Genomic DNA, 25595 nt, shown 5'->3' with positions numbered 1-25595 from the left:
CTTTTTCTGCACCCAATCCGCTTCCCACAGTGGTGGGAAGAAACCCCCATGGTTCCAAATAGGTTGCTAGAGAAGAGAACTTTTAGATCCTCTTTTCATTAGGACACAAGAATGCTGCAAGAACTTGCTCAGAGAGTGTTCTCAGCTTTGCTAATGGCACTGCTTTCTTTCAGATACATGTTTGGGGAATTGTGCACAGGTTCAGTGGTCTACTATATCTGGTATTTCTAGAGTGGATTTTCTGGTTTTGTTTCTCTGAAGATAAAGTTGATCTAAGGAAAGACTACTTCCAATTAATAATTTAAAAAAGCAAACCATTAAACATTTGAATGCTGTTTAGACCTGGATTATAGTCTGACCCAGCAACCTGAAAAAAATTTTTTTTTGGTTTGGTAAGGCATATGACCTGGGGAGTCAGAGTATATTTCATTTAACGGGTTTCTCTTTCATGTTAGTATAGACCGTTTTGGAATTCTTTAATTGGTAGCGCTGTCAGTAAAAATAGCAGGGTGATTCAGAATTACCCAAGTGCTGCATGGCACATTGTTCAGCCCCAATTTAACAGCTGAGTTAGATTGCCTCACAGAACAGAGCCTGCTTCTGTCGTCCAGTTTGCTTTCTTTCCGAGACGATAAGCAGAGTGAATCTTGATCTCTATTTGTATCGGGTAATTTCAGTTAGCTTTTAGCTGACTTATGAAAGTAAATATGTACACTGACTGTCTAGAGAAGGTCAAATAGTATCAGTTTCCACATGAGAGTTTGAAAGTAGAGTTAAATCATTTTAAACTTATATTTACAGCCCTTCTTTGACCAGAAACCAGAATTTTCATTTCCATAGGAAACAAATAAACCAGTCATGCTTTCCCACTTCCATTTCCCAAGTCCCGTAAGTCTGCCCCATATGAGTCTTGCTGCTTCTTCACTCTCTGTAGTCCCTTTCCTTCTGTTGGAGCAAGACAAATGGAACAGTAGTATTCTCATTGGTGGGGATAGGCTGCAAGATGAAAGCTTTTTGTTTATGTAACTGCACTGAGTAACTCACTCAATATGCCAATATTCATTTTTGGCTAATATTCTTATTGGCATTTTTACCAAATCGTACAGCTTTCATTTTACTCAATAAGACAGCAAAAAGAGAGGTGAAATGTTAAAAAAAAAAAAAATTTTAAATTATGTATCTGTCTTTTATTGTCCCTTCTGCCTAAAAAGTAAACTGTTGAGTTTAGGATTAGAAAAGAAAGCCCAGGTGCCCTGAATCATACACAATAAATGCCTATGGACCAGTGTGTATCCTGGGACACTGCTGTTGCTAGAGATGAGATTTGAGTAATGAGAAATGGTAGGAGGAGTGCCAGGCTACTCTTTTTCAGTACAAACCATTTGTTTGAGTCTATACTGTTATTTTATAAAATGCAGATTTCTATTTTTAAAGCACAGAATGTTGAAACTTTATGATTAACTGAAGGTCTCAAGTTGTTTGTGCTTAGGAGAGTGGGTATTAAGCATGAGAATTAATCTGATTTACAAAAGGTTTGTTACTAAGACATTCTATGATATAAAACAGCTGAGAAGTTTGCAGCATGCATGTCCCACTCAGTGTAATAACAATAGTTTCAAAAGTTTCTGTCTCTTGAAATGATAGTCAGTAATGATACTTAATATTTTACTAGCTTAAAAAGCAGATGATCAAGAATATCATAATTTCTTACTACTCAAAGCATTTTGTTTTATAGCTCTGGAAATATGCTAGTAAATTAAAAGGTGTACCTAATATAATAAATCTAGATCTTGAAAGGCTAACATTTAAAACCAGTACTATATCACAATTGTCTGAGCATCAGGTTTATCATAATAAATTCGTAACAGAGGTGGCTCTTCTCTTTTTCTTCCTTTCCTACCTCATGGTACCTCATTTTCTTAGAGCCCAGCCCCACGAAGGCTTTCCAGCACAGCTGCAGTCAACTGGTAGAGCACCAGGAGTCTTCCGTTGTCTTCTAACAGTGATTTGGAAAACTGTGCCCAGCATATCCACATATTCAGCTCTCTTCTCCATTTGGGATATTCTGGTTAATACAGTTGTAGGGCTTCCCTGGTAGCTCAGCTGGTAAAGAATCCACCTGCAATGCAGGAAACTCTGGTTCAATTCCTGGGACAGGAAGATTCCCTGGAGGAGGGCATGGCAACTCACTCCAGTATTCTTTCCTGAAGAATCCCCATGGACAGAGGATCCTGGCACGCTATAGTCCATGAGGTCTCAAAGAGTTGGACACGACTGAGCAACTAAGCACAGCATGATGTATACCAAACTCAGCTTTACCAATCTTGAACAAAGAACAGCAGAATATTTACATTAATATTTATATTAAAATGGTAGTGAATATAATTTAATCTTTTTTTGTTTTGTTCATCTCTTCAAGAATTGGGTGCCCCCTAAAGGGCTTCTGGAAACATGAGATATAACTTTGATGAAGCTATAGCACTTGCTAGTTATAGATACCTGGTCGAGCAAATGCTAGGTAACAGAATTTTGACGTCTTATACATTCAAGAGGAAAAAAGGAGGTTGCATAATTGCCACAGTTTCCAAAATGCCAAAAAAAATCAAACTTTGGAGCCAAGAGTTTTCAGTTTAGCCATAGTAACCTTATGCTCCTAGAAAACAGTTGTGGACAATACAGTGTAAAATGGTTACTCTCTCACATTCCTTGGGGGGAGAGATGATGACTATTCCTTTTCAAATTTTTCCCTGTAGGGAGTGATACTCGGTGTCTCTGCACTTCCCTGCTTGAAAGGAGGTAGACCTGGAGGGGAGCAAAAATTTAGGAAGTTACTTCTTCCAACTCACGAAGCTTCCCCGACTTCCCCACCATAGGATATAAACAACTTAGTGAGAAAGTAAGAGCTCCGTGTGTCTGGGTTAGTAACAAGTTTTTGAAGAGGAAAGCCTTGTAAAAACTAGTTTATGGAGTATAAACATCTTTGAACAAATGAAAACATGCCAGTTTTTAAACAGTGTATGGTATTATCACTTACTTGTATCTCAGATTGAACCTCCACCTGAAGCAAAAATGCAAACTACATTTGTTTTACAGTGGCTGTATTCATCATTTTGGTTACGGATTCTGTTCGTGCTGAATGTATTTAGAAGTTTGTAGTTCACAACTTTTTTTCTTGTGGGGAGATTACTACACCATTCTGGGGAAGAGAAGAAATAGAAGATGGCAACTTCTCATCCTTGTGCTCTAAATCAGAAAGATTATACTGTGATTGCACTGGTCTGGATTGGTATGGGAGACCTGAGTGAGGGTCGGCAAATTCTAAAGTCAGTCATGGCTAAAACCATAGAATTGAGGGTCATTTCTAAATGTGCTGTTGTAATCTCAAAATCAAAGCCTTAATTAAAATTTTCAGTAATTTTTTTTTCCTTTAAGGAGGTTTATAGTAAGTACTCTTAACTGAGTTTTTAAAACTTCAAAAAAACTTATTTTTAACTGAATTTTGAAAACTTTAGGAAAAAAGTGTGAAGCATGGCTAGTCTGTTATTCACGTAATTCTTAGTAGTTGCACCCCATAAATTCAAATCACTAAGTATAATTTTAAAATGGCTTCCTTTGATGAGTGAATTACAAACTTTATCAACAAAGACATGTAAATAAAAGCCCACCTGTTTCTCCATCTTGTCAAATCTGTAGGTCACTGCATGACAGTCAAGTTTGGATATCATTTAAAAAGTACTTTACATTGAGTTGTTCATTCTTAGTTTCTTCATGGAGGGTGTATGTATACACATGCACATTCTTGTGTAAGAGAAAAACAACTGAGATTTTGAGAATATTGAAGTCTTGACAACTTTTGTCTATTATGAATGACATATTAAAACAATTTAATACTTTACAGGTGAAATAGCCCAGTATTTGGTATGTGCTCGTAATTTAGCATATGATGAAAAGCCAGACTATCAAATGCTAAAGAGAATTCTGAACCCAAGTGGAATACCTTTAGGACCACTGGAGTTTTGCACTAAAGGAGAGAGCTTAAATATGCATGCTCCAGACAATCAAAAGGTAAGTAATAGTTCCTGCAATTCAGTGATGACCTTCTGTGAAGCCTATCTACCAAATGAAGTTGTTTTAGGTGTTAGAATGAGTCTGACAGTCCTGTTTCTTACTTATAATTTCTAATTCCTGTATCCTCTAACTGAGCTCCAAGAAATTTTCCTGAAAGTCCCTTTGACTTGTCTTTTAGAGAAAAATAGTAGAACCTGTGTGCCCTGTTGTGTATTATTAAATAAATAAAGCAGTCACTAATATCACAGAGATAGTACTAGAGTAAGATATTAAAGGCTAATCCAAATTTATTCATGAAAAATCTTTTTTTTTTTTTTTCTGCTGTTTTCCTTCAGATTTTCTTTAGTCATCCCTCTGCTTTTGCTTACTCGTTCATCCATAATTTGGTGGTAATAATAATATTCTTAGATTTTACCAGGTTATTTTTATGTGCTGATATTTCAATCTGTAAAAACAGTTTTTGAAATAAGTTATTTTTTAAAGTTTTGCCTTCCACTTTATCTTCCAACTGACTCCCTCACAGCAGCACTAAAAATTAAAAAAAGAATTAGAACTGGAAAGAACACAGAAGAATTAAAACTTGAAACATTTTTTAAGAGGATGAGGGAAACCTGAGACTGCTATCAACATTACTGGACAGGCAGCTAGATGTTCAGCCCTGCCGTGACACTGCTCATGTGCAAAAAAAAAAATGGGGAGGGCTTTGTTTCCTGATGCATGTACCTTGGGGTAGGGTCAGGATGCCATTCATTTTTAATATTTCTTCTGAACTTTGGATCATCATAAGTGTTCACGAGCCAAGAATGCAAGATGCAAACTAATGTGACTGATAGGCTGCTCGATGAATGGTGAGTCAAGTATCAGTGCACAGATGGTTCTGATTTGCTGAATTTTGTAGCTGCTGCAACTGAAGACATAAAATATCCTTCTAGTCATAAATTAGCTCTTTGGAAGCAAAACCTTGGCACCAGAGCTTTACAACCTTCAATTAGTAGGGAAAGAAGTATTTGAATGACTGTGGTATTGACATCTGTAGGCCTGCATAGTAATCATTCCTAATAGAAGAGAATATCTGTTTGAGGAGGTTTTGCATGGCTAATTAACTACCAGTGAGAATATGTAATTTTTTCATGATCTCCTGATTGTCACCTTTCTCTCATGATACAATTACATTTTATTGTAGCAAGCGCCTCACAAACCAATTGTCAGCACTATTTACGTATTGCAGAAGGCAGAACAAAAGTTCATGTTTAATAAAAAGCCACTGGATTTTGATCTCGGTAATTACTGAGACTTATTTTAACAGTTTTATTGACTTTTGTGTTTTTATCACTTTTGCAACAAAACAAAGAGCCATTTCCTTGACATAGTATTTCCCTTGCAATAATGGTCACCACTTAATCTACACTAATTTAAGTAGATTTTTTCCTTTTTGTAGTTTTTTAGTTTCATAAACTTAATTGAAATATAAAAGAAGCCATTTAAAAAACTGATAGCTATATCCTCTGATATAAAATTCTAATTATTATCCACCAGAATTTTCAGTTTCATCAAATTCAATGGTTTGCTGTGAAACCATTTTTTATATGCAGGGATAGAACATAAAACATTTTTTTCCAGTGAGCCTCAATCAAAAATATTGTATTTCCGTTTTGATTAGAGTACTTGGATTATGAGTAAAAAGAAAACATTAAGGATAATGTGCATTCTTAAGACTTTAATTTCTGTTGGATCAGCCTCAATATATAGACATTGGGATATATTTCATAGCAGATCAATATTTATTGAACATTGACTTTATTTCTCTAGTATTTTGAGGACACTAATATATTTAATAATTATATATAATTATAGTATATAGTATGTGACCACACCTTAAGTATCTTTTTATTTTTAAATTAAGTTTACAAATTTTGAAGTGCTGCAAAATCCAAACTTGATGATGATCAAAAACACAGTATGATAATATAAACTGTCCTGAACTCAGTTCTCCTGAATTTTTAAGTCCAGAATGAATATCAATCACATGGCCCCAAATTTCTCTCTTTTTAGACAGAATTCCCCTATCAGCAACTAAGAACATTTCTTGTTACTCTATACGTGGACCTAATTATTTAACAGAATAAATAATGAACTCTAGACTTGTGCTTTTTGGACAAAGATTCTTGAAAAAAAGAAGTCAGTAGACCAGGAAACATATATAATTAAATAAATAAAATGTTTCTAATTCAGTCTTCAAACGAAAGTTACGAATATTTAATTTTTAAGTGTTATTTCCCTTAGCTTGCTTTGTGCCTTTTTTTATTTTTTAAATATTTATTTTTGGCGGTGTCAGATCTTATTTGTGGCACGAGGAATCTTTGCGGGCTCTTCAGTAGGGCTGCAGGGTTTCTCTCCAGTTGTGTTGTGTGGGCTCCAGAGTGTGTGGACTCTGCAGTTTGCAGGCTCTCTAGTTGAGGTGCACGGGCTCAGTAGTTGCAGCACACGGGCTTAGTTCCCCTGAAGGCATGTTCCCTGACCAAGGATGAGACCCACATTCCCTGCATTGGAAAGGGGAACTCTTGACCACTGGACGATCAGGGAGGTCCCAGTTGTACCTTTAAATTTAGTAGTTATAACAAAAATGTTTTGGTTAGGTATGGGAAAATAGCATATCACCATAAGAATCTTAGAAACTTATAGCATTTTGGGGGGAAAAAAAAAAGGAGGGAGGAAAGGATTTTTCCAATACTAGGCATCATAAACTGTTCCCTATAAACTGAGCTGCCTTCTTGAAATCCTCAAATACTATTACTGGAAATAACTGGAAGTAAACTTTTGTTAAGCTGGTGGAGATATTGATATTTTGTCCTGAAAAGCAAATCTTTGGAGGTATTTGCCTCAATCAAGGTGACAGTAGGCATAGCTGAAATGAGTTGAATTAGAAGAATCGATGATCAGGGCCACCTCAGTCTATTTATGCCATCCATTGGGATGTCATGTCCAGAATTCGCTGAAGGAAACCATATTCAGTAAGAATGCTTATGGAGGCAAGGAGTAGCTATAGGTCATAGTTTAAAATATTCAAGCTATCTGACATTTCAGGCAAGAAGAAGTTTGTTCCTTCTTTCACCCTAAATCTGAGGTTTGCATAGCAAATCCAGGGGTAAATAAATTATTATGGGTAGTAGTAATCTTTGTATTGACCTTAAAAGTGTACAGATTTCTTTCTTGAGCTTTACATCCCAAAATAATTCTATTAAACTTGTCTTCATATTTATTTTCTGTGTGAGAAAAAGTAGCATATAAATTCTTAATTATAAGCATACTTTTGCTTATTGAATTTTAGGAGTATAAAAGTATTCCTTATTTTGTAAAACAATGTGAAGTGTCAACGGAAAATTAAATAAAAATTACCTTATTTGAGTAGCCACTTTCTGGAAAGTGACACACGTTTGGATAGTGTCCTTCTTTTTGATTATGTGAGATATCCAGAGTGTTTTCTATACATAGCTTTATATCTTTGAGAAAAAGTTATACTCTGTTCACAATTAAGGGTTAAACTTCATGATCCCACTTTGCTCTTAGGATTTTAAAAGTTTCCCTGGAAATAGAAATTTCCCATAAACTGGATCATTTTGTTTATCAGCTAGAAGTGCTCACGGAAGCACAACTTAACCATCTAGCCAACTGACAGGAGATCCAGGAAGGCACTATCCCTTCCAGGAGGCCTCACAGAGGACTGAATATATTAGAACAAATTTTGTTTGTGCATCAGAGGCTCCTGGGTCCAAAACTGTCATATCTAAAGTGCCTAGCATACAAGAGGCACCGAAATCATCAATTAATATCTCAAATAATCCTTTATGTCACAGAACACATTTCATGATGATTGGCAACTCAGCATTTTATTAGGATAGAACTGTGTACAGCAGCCTTGGGAAACCCTTTGTTTCACACTCATGGTATGATGGGCATTTATTACCAAGATGACTTCAATGGAAAACTGGCTCAGAAGGTGGTTACACATGCATTTTCCTAGGAGTTGGAGAGAGTTGAGTGATAGAAATAAAGAACCCCTGAGTGATAAGACAGCAATTCCAATTTTCAGGTTACTGAGAAGCAGTGGCTTTGCTACCCTTTGAGAACCTGGGATCCGAGAGGAGGGGTGAATAAAGAATGGTGTTGTGACAGCTTAAACCTAGCCACAAACCACCAGCATATTTTAAAGGGGAAGAGGGAACACACTTGGCAATAGAAGCTAAAAAATGAGAGACTACAAATTAAGGCTCTGCTTGCCCAGCCAATGTAATTCATTCTCTAGTTTGGCACTGGCTACTCCATTATTTCCCCTTGTACTGTTCCTATCTTTTGCCCCCTATTTAACCCATGAAAAAAAGGTGATGGCACTTTCAGCTGCTGTAAACATGAAGCTGCTGAACAAATACTTCACATAAGGATCTTCACTGTGGCTTTCAATCTTCCAACTGTATTGTGGGAGCTGCCCTTCTATTTCTGTGTCTCCTTCAAGGTTACTGAGAGTCAGTCATCCCCCAGATAACAGCATGGTGTGAAAAAGAAACCTTAGAGACAGCAAGCTTGTTATAGAATTTAACCTCTGATACTGGTACACAGAATTAGATGACATGGACTGTTATTCATCTGTTCAAAGGTTAAATTACCTGTATAAAAAAGTAAGCAATATCATAAGCTCCTTTTATATGTTCACATTAATTAGGCTCACTTCAATGATAGGAAACTAAGATTCTAATTAATAAGAATTTAAACTGAAAAGATGTACTGGATCCACTCCCAGCAAAGGTTAATAATGAATTCATGTGCAGTTTTAAAATGTGACAGTTTTCTGTAAAAAATGCAGTTTTCAATAAGCAAGTTATCTGTAGAGATAATTTCTAAAGAGTGCACAACAGTGACACTAATTTTAATTGGTCTTGTCCTATTGATGAGAATAGGCCTGGATCTTGCCAACTACTCTATTTTTCTGTAACTTCCATTTGTTGGTTTCCTCTTTATTTCTTCCTTTTTTCAAAGATTGGCAAGTATAGGGTTTTCAAGAATCTGGACATGAATGCAGTTTTCTTTTACAAATGTCAAAAGTTTTCATTGTCTATGTCATTATTTCCTGTGTGTCAACAGGTTGATTCACGAAAGGCTGCAGCAAAACAGGTCTATCAGGTGCAGAATACGTTAATAGAAAAAAAAGGCCACAGTGAGAGAAGTGCTGAGTCCCGTGCAGCAAGGAGAAAAGTGCAAAAGGAGAAGCTGACTGGATTGTTTAACAGTGAAACAGTGCAGGTAAGAGGTGTTTTCTTGTTGTCTTCCTTAAGGTTACATTAGAATATGCCCTTTGGGAATAAAGACTTTTCTTTTCTCCTGAGGACCAAGGTTGTACAGTTGCACTAAATAAGAAAGGACAGAAAATATCCTCTCCAGCAGATAAAACCAAAGCAGCCAGTACCAGTTATCACAGAAACAGAATGACAGTGAGCACCTTTGCATGCAGATCTGATTCTTTCTTCAGCCTGAGAATGTAATGAAATGCACTTGAATTTGTTATGCTGTCTGTGATCCCTGAGGGGCTCACCGTATTCCACACTTTTACATAGACTCCTCCAATGTCCAGCTCATCAGCAGATGTGAGAGTGTCCCTGTCACTGTGGTTGTATTTACTGTTATTTACCTATTTTTGGCTGCACTGGGTCGTCCTTGCTGTGCGCCAGCTTTTTCTAGTGCAGTGAGTAGGGATTGCTCTCTAGTTCTGGTGAGCTGTGGGCTTCTCATTGTGGTGGCTTCTCTCATTGTGGTTCACAGGCTCGAAGGCACACGGGCTATTTCCTCAAGGCATGTGGAATCTTACTGGACCATGGATTGAACCCCTGTCCCCTGCATTGGCAGGCAGATTCTTAACCACTGGACCACCAGAGAAGTCCAGTTGTATTTTTAAATGACATATTTTTTTATATCATCCAATCATTTCTTTGGCTAGTGACTCACCTCTAGCAGATGACTCATTCAAGCAACAGCAAATCTTTCCTAATTTAACCTTTTTTGACAAGAGGCATACAAGGTATTTATATCTGCAGTCAAAACATTTTTTCCCAGAACAGCCAACATTTTATTATTTAAATAACATCATTTTCCCCAAATGACTTGAGGTAGTTTACAATATGAAACAAAATAATTTAATGCCCCCTCCTCCTATTTCTCCCCCCACCCAAAGAAAGAAAAACAAATTGGTTAATCAGCCAACTGGGATGTTAATTGCTAAAGTGAGCACTGAATTTGCCTCTGAACTTCTTGGCAGCCAAGGCAAAAATTAGAAGCATACTAGGTACGCATTTCTTATGTACCAGCAAGCCTATAAGTTTATCTAGAGAGAGAGAGATGCTTTTTTAGTACTAATAGGAGTCTCTTGCATTTTTTCTGTTACAAAACAATGATAGCATCATTTGTTTTCTTTTTAAATTGATAATAATCTACTTCAAGTGAATAGAAGTACCCATTTATAAAATTTTATAGTTTTATAGTTCCCATTTATAAAAGACAAATATTACTCAGTGACAAAATTGAGAGATTCTTGAGTGCTCTTTTTCAACCCTTAATGGGCACTGGTATCACTTGAGTATGTAGTAGAGAGGGATATAAAAATACTGATGCCCACATTCCAAGAAAAGAAATGGATTTGTTTTAATTGGGGTGGTAATGTGATAGGTGTGTATAGATTTTATCACTCCTGAAAGTTCTTTGTTTCTTTTCTCAGTCAGTCCCCTTCCCTCAGAGACAACTTCTTATATTCTGATTTTTGTCACTAAATTTAGTTTTGTTTAAATCTGGGTCTCCTGCGTTGCAGGCAGATTCTCTACCATCTGAGCAACCAGGGAAGCCCCTCACATACATGTAAGTCATATGGTATGCCCTCTTTTCTAGCTTCTTTCACTCAGCATGGTTTCTTGAAATTTCTCCATATTATTGCACCCACCAATAATTTGTTCTTTTTCGTGTTGAGTAATACTCCATTGTATAGTTACATCATAATTTGTATATACATTCTATTAGTGGGCACCTGGGCTTCCCCTAACACTTCTTGTTGTTGTTCAGTTGCTAAGTAGTGTCAGACTCTGACTGCATGGAGTACAGCACCCCAGGCTCCTCTGTCCCTCACTATCTCCCAGAGTTTGCTCAAACTCATGTAATTGAGTCAGTGATGCTATCTAACCATCTCATCCTCTGTGGTCCCCTTCTCCTCCTGCCCTTTTCCTGATCTTTCCCAGCATCAGGGTCTTTTCCAATGAGTCAGCTCTTCGCATCAGGTGGCCAAAGTACTGGAGTTTCAGCTTCAGCATCAGTCCTTCCAATGAACATTCAGGATTGATTTCCTTTAGGACTGACTGCTTTGATCTTGCTGTCCAAGGTATTCTCAAGAGTCTTCTCCAGCACCACAGTTCAAAAGCATGTTCTTTGGCACTCAGCCTTCTTTATGGTCCAGCTCTCACATCCATACATGCCTACTGAGAAAACCATAGCTTAACTATGTGGACTTTTGTCAGCAAAGTGATGTCTCTGCTTTTTAATATGCTGTCTGAGTTTATCATAGTTTTCCTTCCAAGGAGCAAGCGTCTTTTAATTTCATGGCCACAGTGACTGTCTGCAGTTATGACACAAGTCCTTCTATGGATATGTTCTGTTTGTCCTGAGAAGTGGAATTGCTGGGTAGCAGGAGAGATGTATGTTCAACATTATAAAAAGCTAACAGATACTTGCCATTTTATACTCCCACCAATAATGTATGCAAATTCCAGCCATTCCACATCCTCCCTCCCCACTAGTTGGTGTTTCAGTCTTTCTAGCCATTATAGTGTGTGTATTAGTATCTCATAGTGATTCCAATTATCATTTACCTGATAACTAATCATGGTGAGCACCTTTTCCTGTGCTGACTGTCCACTCATATATCTTCTTTTGTGAAGTGCCCTTTCAAGTGTTTTTATCTTTTATTTGGATAATTGTTTTTAAGTTGTAGGAATTCTCTACATATTCCACATCCCCTGTTCAGTATCTGTATTGCAGAAATGTTCTCGTGTGCATCCTGCCTATTTATTTAGTCTTTTATGAACAGAAACTACTTGTTTTTATTTGAAATTCAGTGTATCAATTTGCCTACTTGAAGATCACAAAGTTATTTTGATATCTTTTAGAAGGTCTATAGTTTTAGCATTCATATTTGGGTCTATGAGCCATCTCAAATCTATTGGGTATGGTATGACACAGAGGTTGACATTCATTTTTTCAGTGTTGAAAGCCAGTTATCCCAGCACTGTTTCTTTAATATTTATTTGGCTGTACTGGGTCTTAGTTGTGGCATGTGGAATCTAGTTCCCTGACCAGGAATCAAACCCAGGCCTCCTGCTTTGGGAGCACAGAATCTTAGCCAGTGGGCCACCAGGGAAGTCCCAGAGTACTTAAAAAGATTTTCCTAATTAAATTTCTTTGGAGCCCTTTTCAGAACTCAGCTGACTGTATAAACATGGGTCTATTTCTAGACTCTCTTTTCGATCAGTGTATTTGTTTATCCTTAGTTCTGAGATCAGGTAGTCCTTTAACCCCTTTCTTCAAAGATGCCATGGCCATTTTAGATCCTGGTCCCCTTCATAAAATTTAAGAATCATCTTGTCAATTTCCACTAAACAGCACAGTGGGATTTTAATTGGGACTACTATGAATCTAAAGATCAGTCTAAAGGGAACTGAAGTCCAAACAACATTGAATTCTCCAATGCAAGAACTTGACACTTCTCTCCATTTGTTTCTTTAAACAATGTTTTTTAGTGTAGATATCCTACACTGCTTCCATTAAAATGACCTCTCACTATTTTGGTTTTTAATCCTATTGTAAATGTCATTTTTCAGAAACTTCATATTACAGTTATTTGTTGCTGGTATATAGAAATAAAATTTGAATGCCCTTCTGTCTTGAGATCTTCCTGCAATTCACTTCATTAGTTCTAGTAGTTCTTTTGTATCTGTAGGATTTTTTAATCAATCATGTTTTCTGAAAGTTTTCTTCCTAATGTATATGTCTTTCATTTCTTTCATGTCTTACTACACCTGCTGGGACCTCTAATACTATATTGACTATTCAATATAGTAATGAGAGTGGGCATCCATTTTATATTCCTCATTTTAGGGGGAAAGCATTCATTCTTTCACCATTAAGTATGATGTTAGCTGTAGATTTTTCCTAAATGCCTTTTATCATCAGGCTGAGGAAATTTCATTGTATTTAGTTTACTGAAGAATAAATTTCAGTCATGAATGGGTATTAAGTTGCCTTTAGGGATGTGTTCAGATCATATAATTTTTCATCTTTATTAGTATAACAAACTCCACTTAATTATGATGTGTTGTCATACTGAATTCAATTTGCTGTTTTTCCATTATAGATTTTTTATATTTCCATTGATGAGAGACAGTGGTCTGTAATTTTCTGTTTCAGTATCCTTGTGTGGTTTTGTTTTCCAGTCACTATGAAGGTTACATTAGAGGGAAGTATCTATTTTCAGAAAATGTTTCAATAAGATTTGTCTTTCATGAATGAGAGTTTAGCAAGAAAACTATCTAGGTCTATAGTTTTGTTGTAAAATTTTAAATTATGAATTTACTCTCTGTCACAAATATAGTGATTATTAGATTTTCTTATGTCAGTTTTGGTAATTGATCTTTCAAGGAATTTGTCCATTTCATTTAACTTGTCAAATCTGTCAGCACTGTGTAGTTCATAATATTCTTTTATACTTTTAATATCTTCAGTATCCTGGTAATGATAACTGTATTCATGTTGCTTTACAGTGACATGGTCTCCCCAGTCCCAAACCCTGGAAAGCATTGGTCTGTTCTGCATCACTGTAATGTTGTCATTTTGAGTATGTCAGTATAAACCAAATTATACACTAGGTAACTTCAGATTTGCTTTATTTCTTTCCCCATAATGTCTGTGAGATCCATCCAAATTTTGCATCTATTGATAGTTCATTCCTTTTTTATTGCTAGGTGGTATTCTGAGATATGGATGTAGTGTTGAAGAACATGTGAGTTTCTTCCAGTTTTTTTGCCTTTTGCCATTTATGTCTAGTAGTTCTCAGTTAATTATTAAAAGCAATGTTTTCTAGTAAGGAGGATGTGAGATGCTGCCTGTTTGCTATCCCTTGCTTAATGCAAGGTAGTGGTGGTCAGTAGGGCTGTGTACCAATAAAACTTTACTCATAAACAGGCAGGCAGTGAGCCACTTCTCCAATCCTACCATAGATTGTCTTTCCCAATCAGAGCTCTCAGGAAGACAGCTGGGTGGGGGTTAAATCCTTTTATGAGTGCTTTCCCATTTGACATCATCTGTTGTTGCTTAAGGAGAGACAAGGTATATAGGTCACACAGGAGAGGACTGTCTTGAAATTTCAATAGTTGACTTCTATTTTTACCTAGATGGGGACTAACTAGATCATTCATTTCTACATGTAAGTTAAGCTGTATGTAAATACAGTTTGTTAGCTTACCTGTGGCTCTTACCCTTTAGAAATATGATTTGATGGTATATTTGTTTGTGAAAGAACTATGCTTTATTTGCCTACTGGAATACCTATTAACTCATTTTGCCTTTTTAGTGAATTAAGCTGACAAAACTTTAGGAAACTTTCATTCGTGTGACTTTCTTAGCTCTCAAGCAGTAGTTTATAGTTATCTCAGTAATTTCTTAATGGAAAAGCCAAAGAGCCTTCAAGACTTCTCTTTGGGCATAGTAAAACTAACTTGTATAGACTGATTCCTTTTTGCATAGGAGATTAGAGTGAGCATCTTTTCTCAGAAATAGATTTTTACCAGCTGTCTTCTTGAGGTCTGTTATGGGAGGATACTGGTGCTTGGGCAGGAAGCTACAGAGGACAGGCCACTGGCTGATACCACTCTATGTGGCTGCACAGTACACAAGTAACCATCTTGCTCCAGTGCTTCTAGCATCTTTAATTGTTACTGACCAAAAAGCCGTCTAATTATGACTGTTCTTATCCCCATAAGATTAAGCCTGTTTTTTTTTTTTTTGCCAAAAAATCGTTATTTTCATATGCTATCCTACTTTTAGATTATAAATTATTTAAGAAATAGCCTACTTCTTGGTTTAAAAGATCCAATCAAATTAACCAGATTGATTGTTTGATGCTTTATAAATACTTAAAATCCAGAACCTAAAAATAAACTTCTCAGGAAAAATAAAAAAGCACACAAAAACTTGATCTTATATAACACATTTTATTTAGCATTCTTAAAGAGTACACTAAAATACGTGAATAACTCAAACTTAACACATAATAAATATGTATTTTCTCATAGGAAAGCACAAGAAGAAGACAAAAATATTGTGAGCCTCAAGAATTTCAAAATGATGTAAAAAGTTCTCCACACGAATCCAGCTATATACAATTCCCAAATTCATTTTATGAACCTCATGAAGATTTTACCAATCCAGATATGTTCAACAAGTCAAGCTCTCCATCTTGGTACACAAACACTTCTACAACTGGTATGGAGGTCACAGAATTAGATAGTTCTACAGGATTTTGGTTTACAGTGTCCCAGTTTACATTTAGTGAAGAGATAAAAGCAGATATATGTTATTACGGCTTCACCATTATTTTTCTTTTGATATTAGTATGTCTTGCTTTATATTTTCTCTGAAGTTATCAAATAAAATCCTTTTGATAATTTAAGTTTCTAGCTCTTCACAGGAATGATGCATTCTTATTTCAGACTTTTCTCCCAGACATTTTCAAGGTAATTGGCTTATAGAAAGAGAAGAATGCTTTATATTAGAAATGGTATAATGATAGGTAAGAATAAATAAGATAAAATACTTAAGATTCAGATCATCTAGGAAAACTAGAAAAGGGGTTAACCTATTTTTGATCAAAAGAGAAATCTGTAAATTAAAATATTAATAGAAGCAAATTTATCTTAGAAATTTTTTTAAAATAAATTTACAAATGTTTCTAAAAGTTTTATATACACTGATATACTATAAAATTATATACTATATGTACTATATATATAAATCTTCTAAAACACATTACTGAAAGCTAGGTACAGTTTTATGAAATGTGACAAATAATTTGCTTACCTTACTACAATATGGACATTCACCAAATATGATGTTAAAACTCTGTCTACTAGTCATTAGTCCTCTCAACCACTGAAAATTTTAAACAGAGAAGAAAAGAGGAGGAATGTCAACATGATTACAGGTACTCCAAATATCATTTCATTCTTTTTGAGTACATTATATTATTATGCCAGAAGATTTGCCTTCTTAATTTTCTTTTGCAAGAGTAAGAGGAACATTTTCTGAGCCAATATCAAACTACTAAAATGCTGAAAAACAAGGGGAAACCAGTATGGATTTTAAGGTCTGTACCACTGATTTATAACCAAATTACAGGCCCCTTTAAGAATCTGATAAAATGTATGCACCTTCTCTACCCTAGAACAGCCATACACAAAAATAGTGTGTTCAAATCCATGGAGTTCACAGATCTAACCTAAATCCATGAATCACAAATTAAGAACTCCTATGATAATATACATGTTTTAATGCTATTCTCCCAGAACGTCCCATCAACACCATTCCAGGTTCGATGCATGAGACAAATGCTCCGGGCTGGGGCAATGGGATGACCCAGAGGGATGGGATGGGGAGGGAGGTGGGAGGGGGGTCCAAGAGGGGGAACGCATGTAAACCCATGGCTGATTCATGTCAATGTATGGCAAAAACTACTACAATATTGTAAAGTAATTAGCCCCCAACTAAAATAAATAAATTTATTTAATAAAAAAAAAAAAAAAAAAGAACTCCTGCTATAGAAGATACCATAGGCTCTTGAAAATTTAGGTCTTAATTCTGATCTTAATCACCAGTAGTGGGGTTAATTCTCAACCCATTAATTACAAGCAGGAGGCAACCCATTTTTAAAAATTAAATGAATTTTCATTATTACAAAAGAAAGCATATGTTCCCTTAAGAGTATCTCTATAATTAGACCTCATATTTTATGATTTTATATAAGGTAAATTGACATCCCTACCTAAATTCTTCACTGTTAAACTGCAGATAGCACCAGCCACTAATCACAAAAATCATGAGGTGATTTTAAGGAAGTCTTTGAACAGTGAAAGCACTATACAATGAATGACAGGTTGTTTTTGTAGACAGAGGCACACAAGGTTAATTATATGTCTGCTGTGCCCTAAAATAAATGCTAGAGAGCAAGTGACTGCAGACAGGAATGAAAGCAGACTTAACATATAATAAATAGTAAGTAAAGTGTCACTAAGTGTTGTGAGATATTCAGATCACAAAATGCACTCTTAATATCAAAAGTAGGATTATTACATTTATTCTATACTTAAAGATAGCCTGAAAACTAACAGGTACTCTGTAGTAGTAGCTCCCTTTCACTTTATTGCCACCATTAGTCCTACTTGGTTGAGTCTACATTGTGGTTACATGAGATATTTACACAAAGATTCCAATGTTCCATCAGAATCTTTGTTATACATCAATGAAAAGTCCATGAATAGAATCTAGATACACGTCCCCCCTTTTTGGATACTTTAGGACATTTCTAAGTTCATCAGTAACCATGAAGAAATTAAACAGGGCATTTGGAATGAATGGTAAAGGAGCTAATGGCAAAAGTGAAGATCACTACTGACTAAACAGATTTTAGATTTCACATGTGTATTTCCTATGCTGTTAAGTCTTGGTGATCTTTTTATTTTTACCTCATATAAGCATATATAATGGAACGACTGGCCACACTGTGAATTATCACACACTTGATCAGGAATGGCACCATCAAGCTGATAGGCATAACAAATCCCACAATCCATAGAAAAATCCTTCAAAAGAAAAATATTCGGGGATGGGTGGGAGGAAAAAAGAAATAAGAATACACAAGGTGAAGTAAAAGAATGAATATGGTGTTAGATAATGTTAAATTTTTATAACATTTTTATAAATGTTATAAAAAATATAGTCACATTTTCTATGTTATAGAAAATACAGTCACATCACTGTTTAACAACTTAGAAAAGCTATTTGCAAAAGAAGGCTTCCTTTTTCATCCAGTAAATAATATACACGGAGAAGGCAATGGCACCCCACTCCAGTACTCTTGCCTGGAAAATCCCATGGACGGAGGAGCCTGGTAGGCTACAGTCCATGGGGTCGCTAAGAGTCGGACACGACTGAGTGACTTAACTTTCACTTTTCCCTTTCATGCACTGGAGAAGGAGATGGCAATCCACTCCAGTGTTCTTGCCTGGAGAATCCCAGGGACGGCAGAGCCTGGTGGGCTGCTGTCTATGGGGTTGCACAGAGTCGGACACGACTGAAGCGACTTAGCAGCAGCAGCAAATAATATACACAGATATACTAAAATACAGGTTCTACTTCTAGCTCACTAGATGTTTGGGCTTAAGTAATTTTCCTAGTTTGTACATCAATACAATGCCACGATAGAGTGCAAAAACAGAAACTGACATCAGTTTGTGATTATACTAAACTTCAGAAGTCTGTAACTAAAGGAAAAAGACAAAAACATCCCACCAATATAGTAGTCTACATTCTTTGTCATAAATCAATTCTATTATTTTTGCAGTATAGTAGTATCTATTCAGTTTTGAAAAACTATACTGCCATCTTTCACAGACTTCTTTCAAGCTAATTAGAACTTTATTTCAGTAATCCCTAAGTAGACAGTATAGAAAATCCAAACATCTCATTAGCTATACTGGAACTTTCCCCCTATTTTTAATAATAAAGATGTCATTAATCACTTCACTGCTTGAAGACCACGAAAAAAGTATACTTATAACACCAATCAAAGGTTAATAAGTTCGTTGATGTAACTGTTGCTTGCAGTTTAGAAATCTGTTGTAATATTCTCCCAGTTCCTTCCCTCTCAGCCTCATTTTTCTCTGGTGCCTAAAAGAACATTTAATTTTCATTCTGCAATACCATTTGGAATATCAAAGCACTGATAAAACTTACAGATTTTTCCAGGGTAGCACGAGCTGGAAAGTCAATTTCTAAAACATCTTTCAAATTTTGTAACAGACTGTTTTCTGGATCCCTGAAAGTATGAAAAAAAAAAATTGTTATTAAATTTGTTTAATCATAGAAAAAAGTAAAAGTTGTATTGCAAAGATACCTACCACAAATGTATGTTTCTGCTCAGCCTAATTCCCAGGGGTTTTACCACTTCAGATATTTTTTAAAAAAGAAAAAAAAAATGTCAATTTAGGCTTTGCTGCTTTCATTTTTAAAGTCACATTTGGCATAGAATTTGTCTCTTTATTGAGCTATAACTGGTAACACTGTATTATATATTTAGGTATACAGCATAATGATTTGGTATCTGTATTTTGCAAAATGATTACCACAAGTTTAGTTAACATCTATCATGCAGTTACAAAATTTGAAATATATATAGTATTTGTTAATTACAGGATTTTGTTTCCTAACTATGTGGTTAGAAAATCTAAATCATACATATATATATATAAATATATTAAAGAAACACAGAAGTACAGAGTTCACAATGATGAGACATTTTCATTTAAGATATTTACCATTAGTATATTAATGCATTAGAATATTTAATCACAGTAGTGGACAAGGATTTTATGATTCTGTTAAAAACATTTAAACCTGAGATCTCATACCATGGTCAGCTCCAAGAAAACAGCACTCAGGAAGCATAGTGGGATGCCTGGGGTCTACCTCTATATTTATCGAAACGTTATTCCCTAGAATAAAAGAATATTAAAGCTTTTAGTAGAACGGTTCATAAAAAAAATGTAAAGGAATAATTTGTCTGAGTACTTATCAGTTCATTGTATATCCAAGGAAAGATTATTTTATAGTTTTTTACAAAGTAAATACATTACTAATTCATAATTTAAAAGAAGTGAAGCAATTTTAAAACTTTGATCATGAATAAAGATTTGGGGATCCTAAGTTGCAAAAGACAGTGCCAATTCATAAGCTGTGTGTGTGTGCGCCCAGTCGCTCAGCTGTGTCTGACTTTTTACGACTCTCCAACCCAGGGATTGAACCCGTATCTCCTGCATTGACAGGCGGATTCTTTACCACTGAGCCACCTGAATTCTGGTCAGAATTCCATTAAAGTTTGAATTACAATTTTCTATGGAGTGATAAAGATCTTTAATATAAAAAATTACAACTTACAAACTGAAAAATACTCATGACTTCTGTAACTTTCTTGAAAAGAACAACATAAAAGACTAAAAATACAATAAATGGTAAAAATAAATGTTTAAGATTTGAGTTTTATACAAACATTGTTTCTCCATGTGAAGACTTCCTATGTAGGCTAACAAAGGGTTCAATTCATATTATGTTTGGAAACTGTTCATTTAATATCAAAAACAACTAACAGTTCATGAAATCTAAGAGGGAAGCAATTTCTACTTGATACTACATTCTTCAATAAATTTTAACTATACTATAGTACAAATTTCAGAAGTTGTATTGCTTTTATTGAAGGTATATATAGTGTAATTGTTTAAGGTTAATTTGGATTTCATTTTTATGGTAAAAATGTCTTGATAAATTCTATACACTATAGCATAATCCTTTGGCTAAGGTTGGCAACAATATAAATACAATTATTACATATCTGGCAAAAAGAGATAATCAAGTAAAATGAAAAATGAGTACAGGTAATTCAATAAGAAAAAGTTAACTTATAATCTCAGTTTAATGCATTTTTTACCATGAACACAAATTTCACGTTAGCCTTTAGCAGTATCATTTGCTAATGCAGAAACTATTTTCACTTAACAACAATGGTCATACTATCGAATCTTTTGATTAATTTGCTGAAAACTTGGTCCTAGAAAGGCAAACCAACACCTGAAGGAAAAAAAAAAGGAGCTAAAATGTAAATGTATAAAGAAAGTGAATAAAACCAAGGTTGTTTATGCTGAACCATGAGAAATAAAGTAAAAAGTGTATTTAATCATAACCTGAGGAAATAATTATATAATGGGGCCATTAATACTATACTTATTTGGAGAAAATATTTTCATTTTAATATATACTTGTTCACAAATATACTGTAACTTGGTTAATTATTCTAAATTAAATACTGTTAAGACTTTTTCAAACTCAGTAAGTAACAGCACTATTTGTAGAATTGCTGCACTTCTCTTACTTCTCGTAGTAACGTGTCCCTTTCCCCACCTAGATAATCTGTTATGCCTGGGTAGAAACTATGCAAACTGCTCAGTAATTTGGATATCATTCACATCAAAATATCCTTCATAATTATAGTTTATTTACTGTGATCTCAAATATAGTTTTAAAACAACTAAAATCTTGAAAAGTTGAACTTTAAAACTGATTTCATGTATTCCTTGCTCATAATAATATATAAAACTAATTTCATAGTAAATAGAATATGGTAATATTGCCAGGATGATATTTATGATCATTCCTTATCTTGTTAATTTCATATATTTATAGTAAAGAAAATACTTAAAATATATTCAATTATTATTTTGTAAAGCTTTCTTTTTACTCTTCAACGGCATGCATGGCCCACTTCAGGTTCTTTTATCCTCCTCTTTATTTCTGTTAGAAAATATTCCCAGACTTGTTCATACTAATCTTATCTAGTTTAACAAATGAAGACTTCATTATTTCTAACAGCTTTTTCCCAAGTAATGGAAGTTTTAGAAAAATCTACTCCACAATTTCCATGCTAATTAAAAGCTAATTAAACACCATCTCTCAATGCTACATCCATGGATTAGATCATCACCTTTTATAATGAAACACCTCAGTACTTGACCTTTCTACTTAAAATATTTACATTTACATATGTACTAATAAATCATAGTTCATCCCTCATACAAAAAAGTCTCATCTAAAATCCAGTGTCATCTTAGATTCCTTTTCCAAAGTAATACAAAATACAAAAAAAAACCCTCCTTAATCCCCTTTTAACCTACCTAATACAATTCTGCGTGCTGTAGCACTCCGTGTAGGTTTTTCTGGCTCAAGTACCCAAGTCTTCTCATCAATTTCATCCATAACATCCCAGAATGTCTTCAGTGATTCCAATGCTGCCAAAAACTGACTATAAATGCTTATTAAGGAGCTCTGTGAAAAGACAAGTGAAAGCTGAATAAGTTGCATGACTATCAATAGCAGATAATCTTCCACTTACAACTCAATTTACAAGTTTTAAGCTCTGTTTCATTTCAGCTAAAACTAGGCGCTAGTAAACAATAGTTAACTCTCCCTGCTTTGTATCTCTTCACCACTATTAGTATTAACAGAATTCTTTGACTGTCACTGAACTGTGCACTTACCAAGTAAACTTTTTTAAAACCTTATTTATTTTTATTGATTAACTTTGTACTATATGTATGGAAAATTATTAATACAAGGTATGTTTAAACTATTAATGCATATAATATATATTCAACAGTCTATACAATTTTTAATATGAAAAATCTTACCCAGTTATCAAGCACTGTATTTACAGTGCTATTTGTAATCTGATTACATTACTTTTGTAACTATTAATAAGTAACTTTGCAGACTTAATTAGACACAGATTATGAAAAGGCTTTCCTTATTTTTAAAGAATTCAAACAGAAATTACAAGATTTCTTTTGACGTTAAATTTTTAGCCAGTCTCTGAATTCAGTATTTCAGAAATACATTTTCACTACATGACAAGAATTAAAGCCGTCAATGACTTTAAAAATCAAATCATAATCACCTGATTCAAAGTCAAGAGCTTCTCATAAAATAATGTATGATTAAAAGATACAACTATAAAAGATACAACTATTTACTAAATATTTTATATAAAAAGCAATCAAAACTAAAACCATTAAAAAAGAATTAGAGATTGTATTTGTTTCAAATAAGAAAAAAAAAGTCACCAAAAATACTGCAAATGTACTCATCCAAAATAACTGATACAAGCCAATAATTTAAGAATATGATACACCCTGAGTAAAATGAAAAGAAATAACTCACTTCTTTAAAAATGTATTTTGTACTTATGTACTTAAGAAAAATCTATTTCATCTCACTTCATCAGGGTTTTACATGTATATGGGTTCATAGCTCAGATTCACAAAGGTAGTTTCAACTCTTCTAACCTTCTATACACAGAAAAAAAGAGTAGGAACTAGAACTTAATGTCCAAAAAAAACCTTTTAGGAATTTGAGGGTAGGATGTTTATTCTCTTCTAGTATACCATACTTATCTACAAGTTTAGATGCCAGATTCCAGAAATCAAAAAACCAGACTCCCAAGTTTTTTTTTTTTTTAAACTATGAGATGTACTTTATTTCCTCTTTCACTGAACACACCATCATTCTTTACATACCCAACTAAGAAACCAGTTTTGACCCTTGTAGATTTCTGGCGTTATCACCTAGTAAGTTCAAAAGCTAACATGAGACCTAAGTCCATATTTAACATTTCTTGGTAATTATCCTAGTATTATATACTATCAAAATAATCCATTATTCTTATTTCCATACCTAGATCTGCCATCCTTGACTTCATCTACCTGCCTGCAGGGTACCCTATTTAAAATATAGCTCTGAACATATCAGTCCCTCTCTTAAAACCATGTAAGTCAACATTCCAACTGGATTTTTTTACCTCTAGTTATATTTCCCTAAAGCCCACTATTTACATTGCAATTGATTTTTGTATTCTACAAACCTGATACTATGATTTCCTGGTTTACAATAAACAGTTTAAGTGCAGTTCTTCTCAAAGACATTTTTGTCCTTGTGATACTACCATGGAATAAAAGCAACACAAATTCTAAGAACTGTTCAAGAAATATTTGTTTAAATTGAACTATTTGACATTAAAATATAACCACTGATGACCTTCATCCCTCTATTTATTAGGGTCACCATTATTTACAACTAGCTTGCAAATTATGTTTTATGTTATCAGTGATCAAAACCACAGTTCTTTATCATGACTTACAGTTAATATTGTTCAATATGCATACATAGATATGTTTACATAAAATAAATTGAAATACTTTCTGTGGGTATATTTACTACTCCAAGCTTCAATAACTACATTCTCTATGATCATTCACAAACTTGTTTAGCCCAGACAGAGAATCCAAAACTACTTAGCCATTTCTATATAGATGATATCTATATGGCTGTCTAATTCGCACACCATACTCAGATGGTCATCATCTTCCCAAAGAAGAATTCCCTTCCTATTTTTTTTTCTTTTTTTTCTTAGTGAAGGGACTACTACTTGTCCTACTGCCTAAGCCAGGAATCTAAGCATAGTTTTAAGTAGATTACTAAAACAACCTTCTAACTGAATTTTCTTCCTTTAGACATAGCGCTCCTACTGTAATTGACTTTTGTACTCTGTAAATCTAATACTGTAATTTCTTTGCTTACAATAAAAGTCATTAACCATTAGATGCAAATATAATAAACCATTTGCTAGACAGTATGTTGGGATTTTTAATAGTTTTACTGAGGTATACTTGACATACAAAGAACTGCACATATTCAATGTGTGCAAGTTGATGAGTTTGGGCATATGCATATATCCATAATACCATCACCACAATCAAGGTAATAGATACAGCAAACACTTTCCAAAGTTTCCTTCTGTCCTTTTGGGGTTTTCTTAACAAAGAACATGAGATCTACCCTCAACAAATTGTAAAATGCATACTACTTGCATTGTAAACTATCTTGTACACATGGTCCCTGACCTAGAGAAATTCACAACCTATCAAATCAGAAAGATCTGCACCACATTAGACAAAGGATTATATAAAAGGTTACTTACTGAAAATCAACTTTTACTTACTGAAAATCAACTTTCAAAATACATACATACATATTAAAGAATAGGGGATAAAGTTTCCTAGAGAAAAACTTCACATAATCATTTAAAAAATACTTCACCTCCTAAGTTTAGACATTATTTCTAAGTGCAAAGTTTCAGGTATGCTGAAGTGCAACGTTTCAGAGATGAACAAAGCCTCAGATTTAAGAGATGGTGTAAAAAACAAGGTGACTAGATTGGGGGGAGGGGGTTTGCTTTCCCAAAGTAGCTTTTCTTTCAGTAACTAAGTAGTTCAATTCCATGGTATGGCTTCATTCTTACAGCCCTCCCATTACTAGTCACTGCTTTATTACAGAATGCCACTGAAGATGTGAGCATTCTGAAGGTCCTATGGGACCATGGTATAGGCCCTTAATCCATTCTAGAATAATCAATAGTGGCTTTATTATGATTCAACACCAATGATTTTGTTCCAAGGCTTCATTTGTCACTAAGTAGTATGGTTTTTAAAATGACTCTTTTAATGACAATTTTTATTTTCTTTGTACTTGTCCAGACTTCCCACAATAATATATATTATCTGTATAATCAT

At 34.5% G+C, this 25595-nt stretch overlaps 2 protein-coding genes across 21 annotated transcripts in view; one reads left to right on the top strand and one right to left on the bottom strand.

Annotated features, from left to right (window-relative positions):
• The window catches only part of VRK2 (VRK serine/threonine kinase 2), a 95295-nt gene extending 79475 nt beyond the window's left edge, over window positions 1–15820 (top strand). For 5 of the 10 annotated variants that reach the window (XM_081589453.1, XM_081589450.1, XM_081589451.1 and 2 more), the window contains 3 exons: window positions 3899–4065; window positions 9205–9363; window positions 15444–15820. In XM_081589453.1, the coding sequence (XP_081445579.1) occupies window positions 3899–4065; window positions 9205–9363; window positions 15444–15788 (671 nt within the window). In that variant the 3' untranslated portion in view covers window positions 15789–15820. Of the gene's footprint in view, window positions 1–1954; window positions 1960–3898; window positions 4066–9204; window positions 9364–10918; window positions 10966–14114; window positions 14153–15443 lie in introns of all 10 variants that reach the window. The other 5 variants (XM_081589456.1, XM_081589454.1, XM_081589455.1 and 2 more) reach the window with 3 other exon arrangements.
• Window positions 15343–25595, bottom strand: part of FANCL (FA complementation group L) — an 84527-nt gene continuing 74274 nt past the window's right edge. For 7 of the 11 annotated variants that reach the window (XM_081589465.1, XM_081589457.1, XM_081589462.1 and 4 more), the window contains 7 exons: window positions 22146–22296; window positions 19833–19916; window positions 19323–19368; window positions 19159–19240; window positions 17889–18005; window positions 16228–16299; window positions 15343–15892 (listed from right to left, as the gene is read on the bottom strand). In XM_081589465.1, the coding sequence (XP_081445591.1) occupies window positions 15857–15892; window positions 16228–16299; window positions 17889–18005; window positions 19159–19240; window positions 19323–19368; window positions 19833–19916; window positions 22146–22296 (588 nt within the window). In that variant the 3' untranslated portion in view covers window positions 15343–15856. Of the gene's footprint in view, window positions 15893–16176; window positions 16300–17888; window positions 18006–19158; window positions 19241–19322; window positions 19369–19832; window positions 19917–22145; window positions 22304–25595 lie in introns of those variants that run through there. The other 4 variants (XM_081589459.1, XM_081589460.1, XM_081589464.1 and 1 more) reach the window with 3 other exon arrangements.

The sequence above is a fragment of the Giraffa tippelskirchi genome, chromosome 4 (genome assembly GCF_054371585.1).
Source record: "Giraffa tippelskirchi isolate mGirTip1 chromosome 4, T2T-mGirTip1v1.2.pri, whole genome shotgun sequence".
NCBI lineage: Eukaryota > Metazoa > Chordata > Mammalia > Artiodactyla > Giraffidae > Giraffa > Giraffa tippelskirchi.
This window is presented reverse-complemented; position numbering and strand designations above follow the sequence as displayed.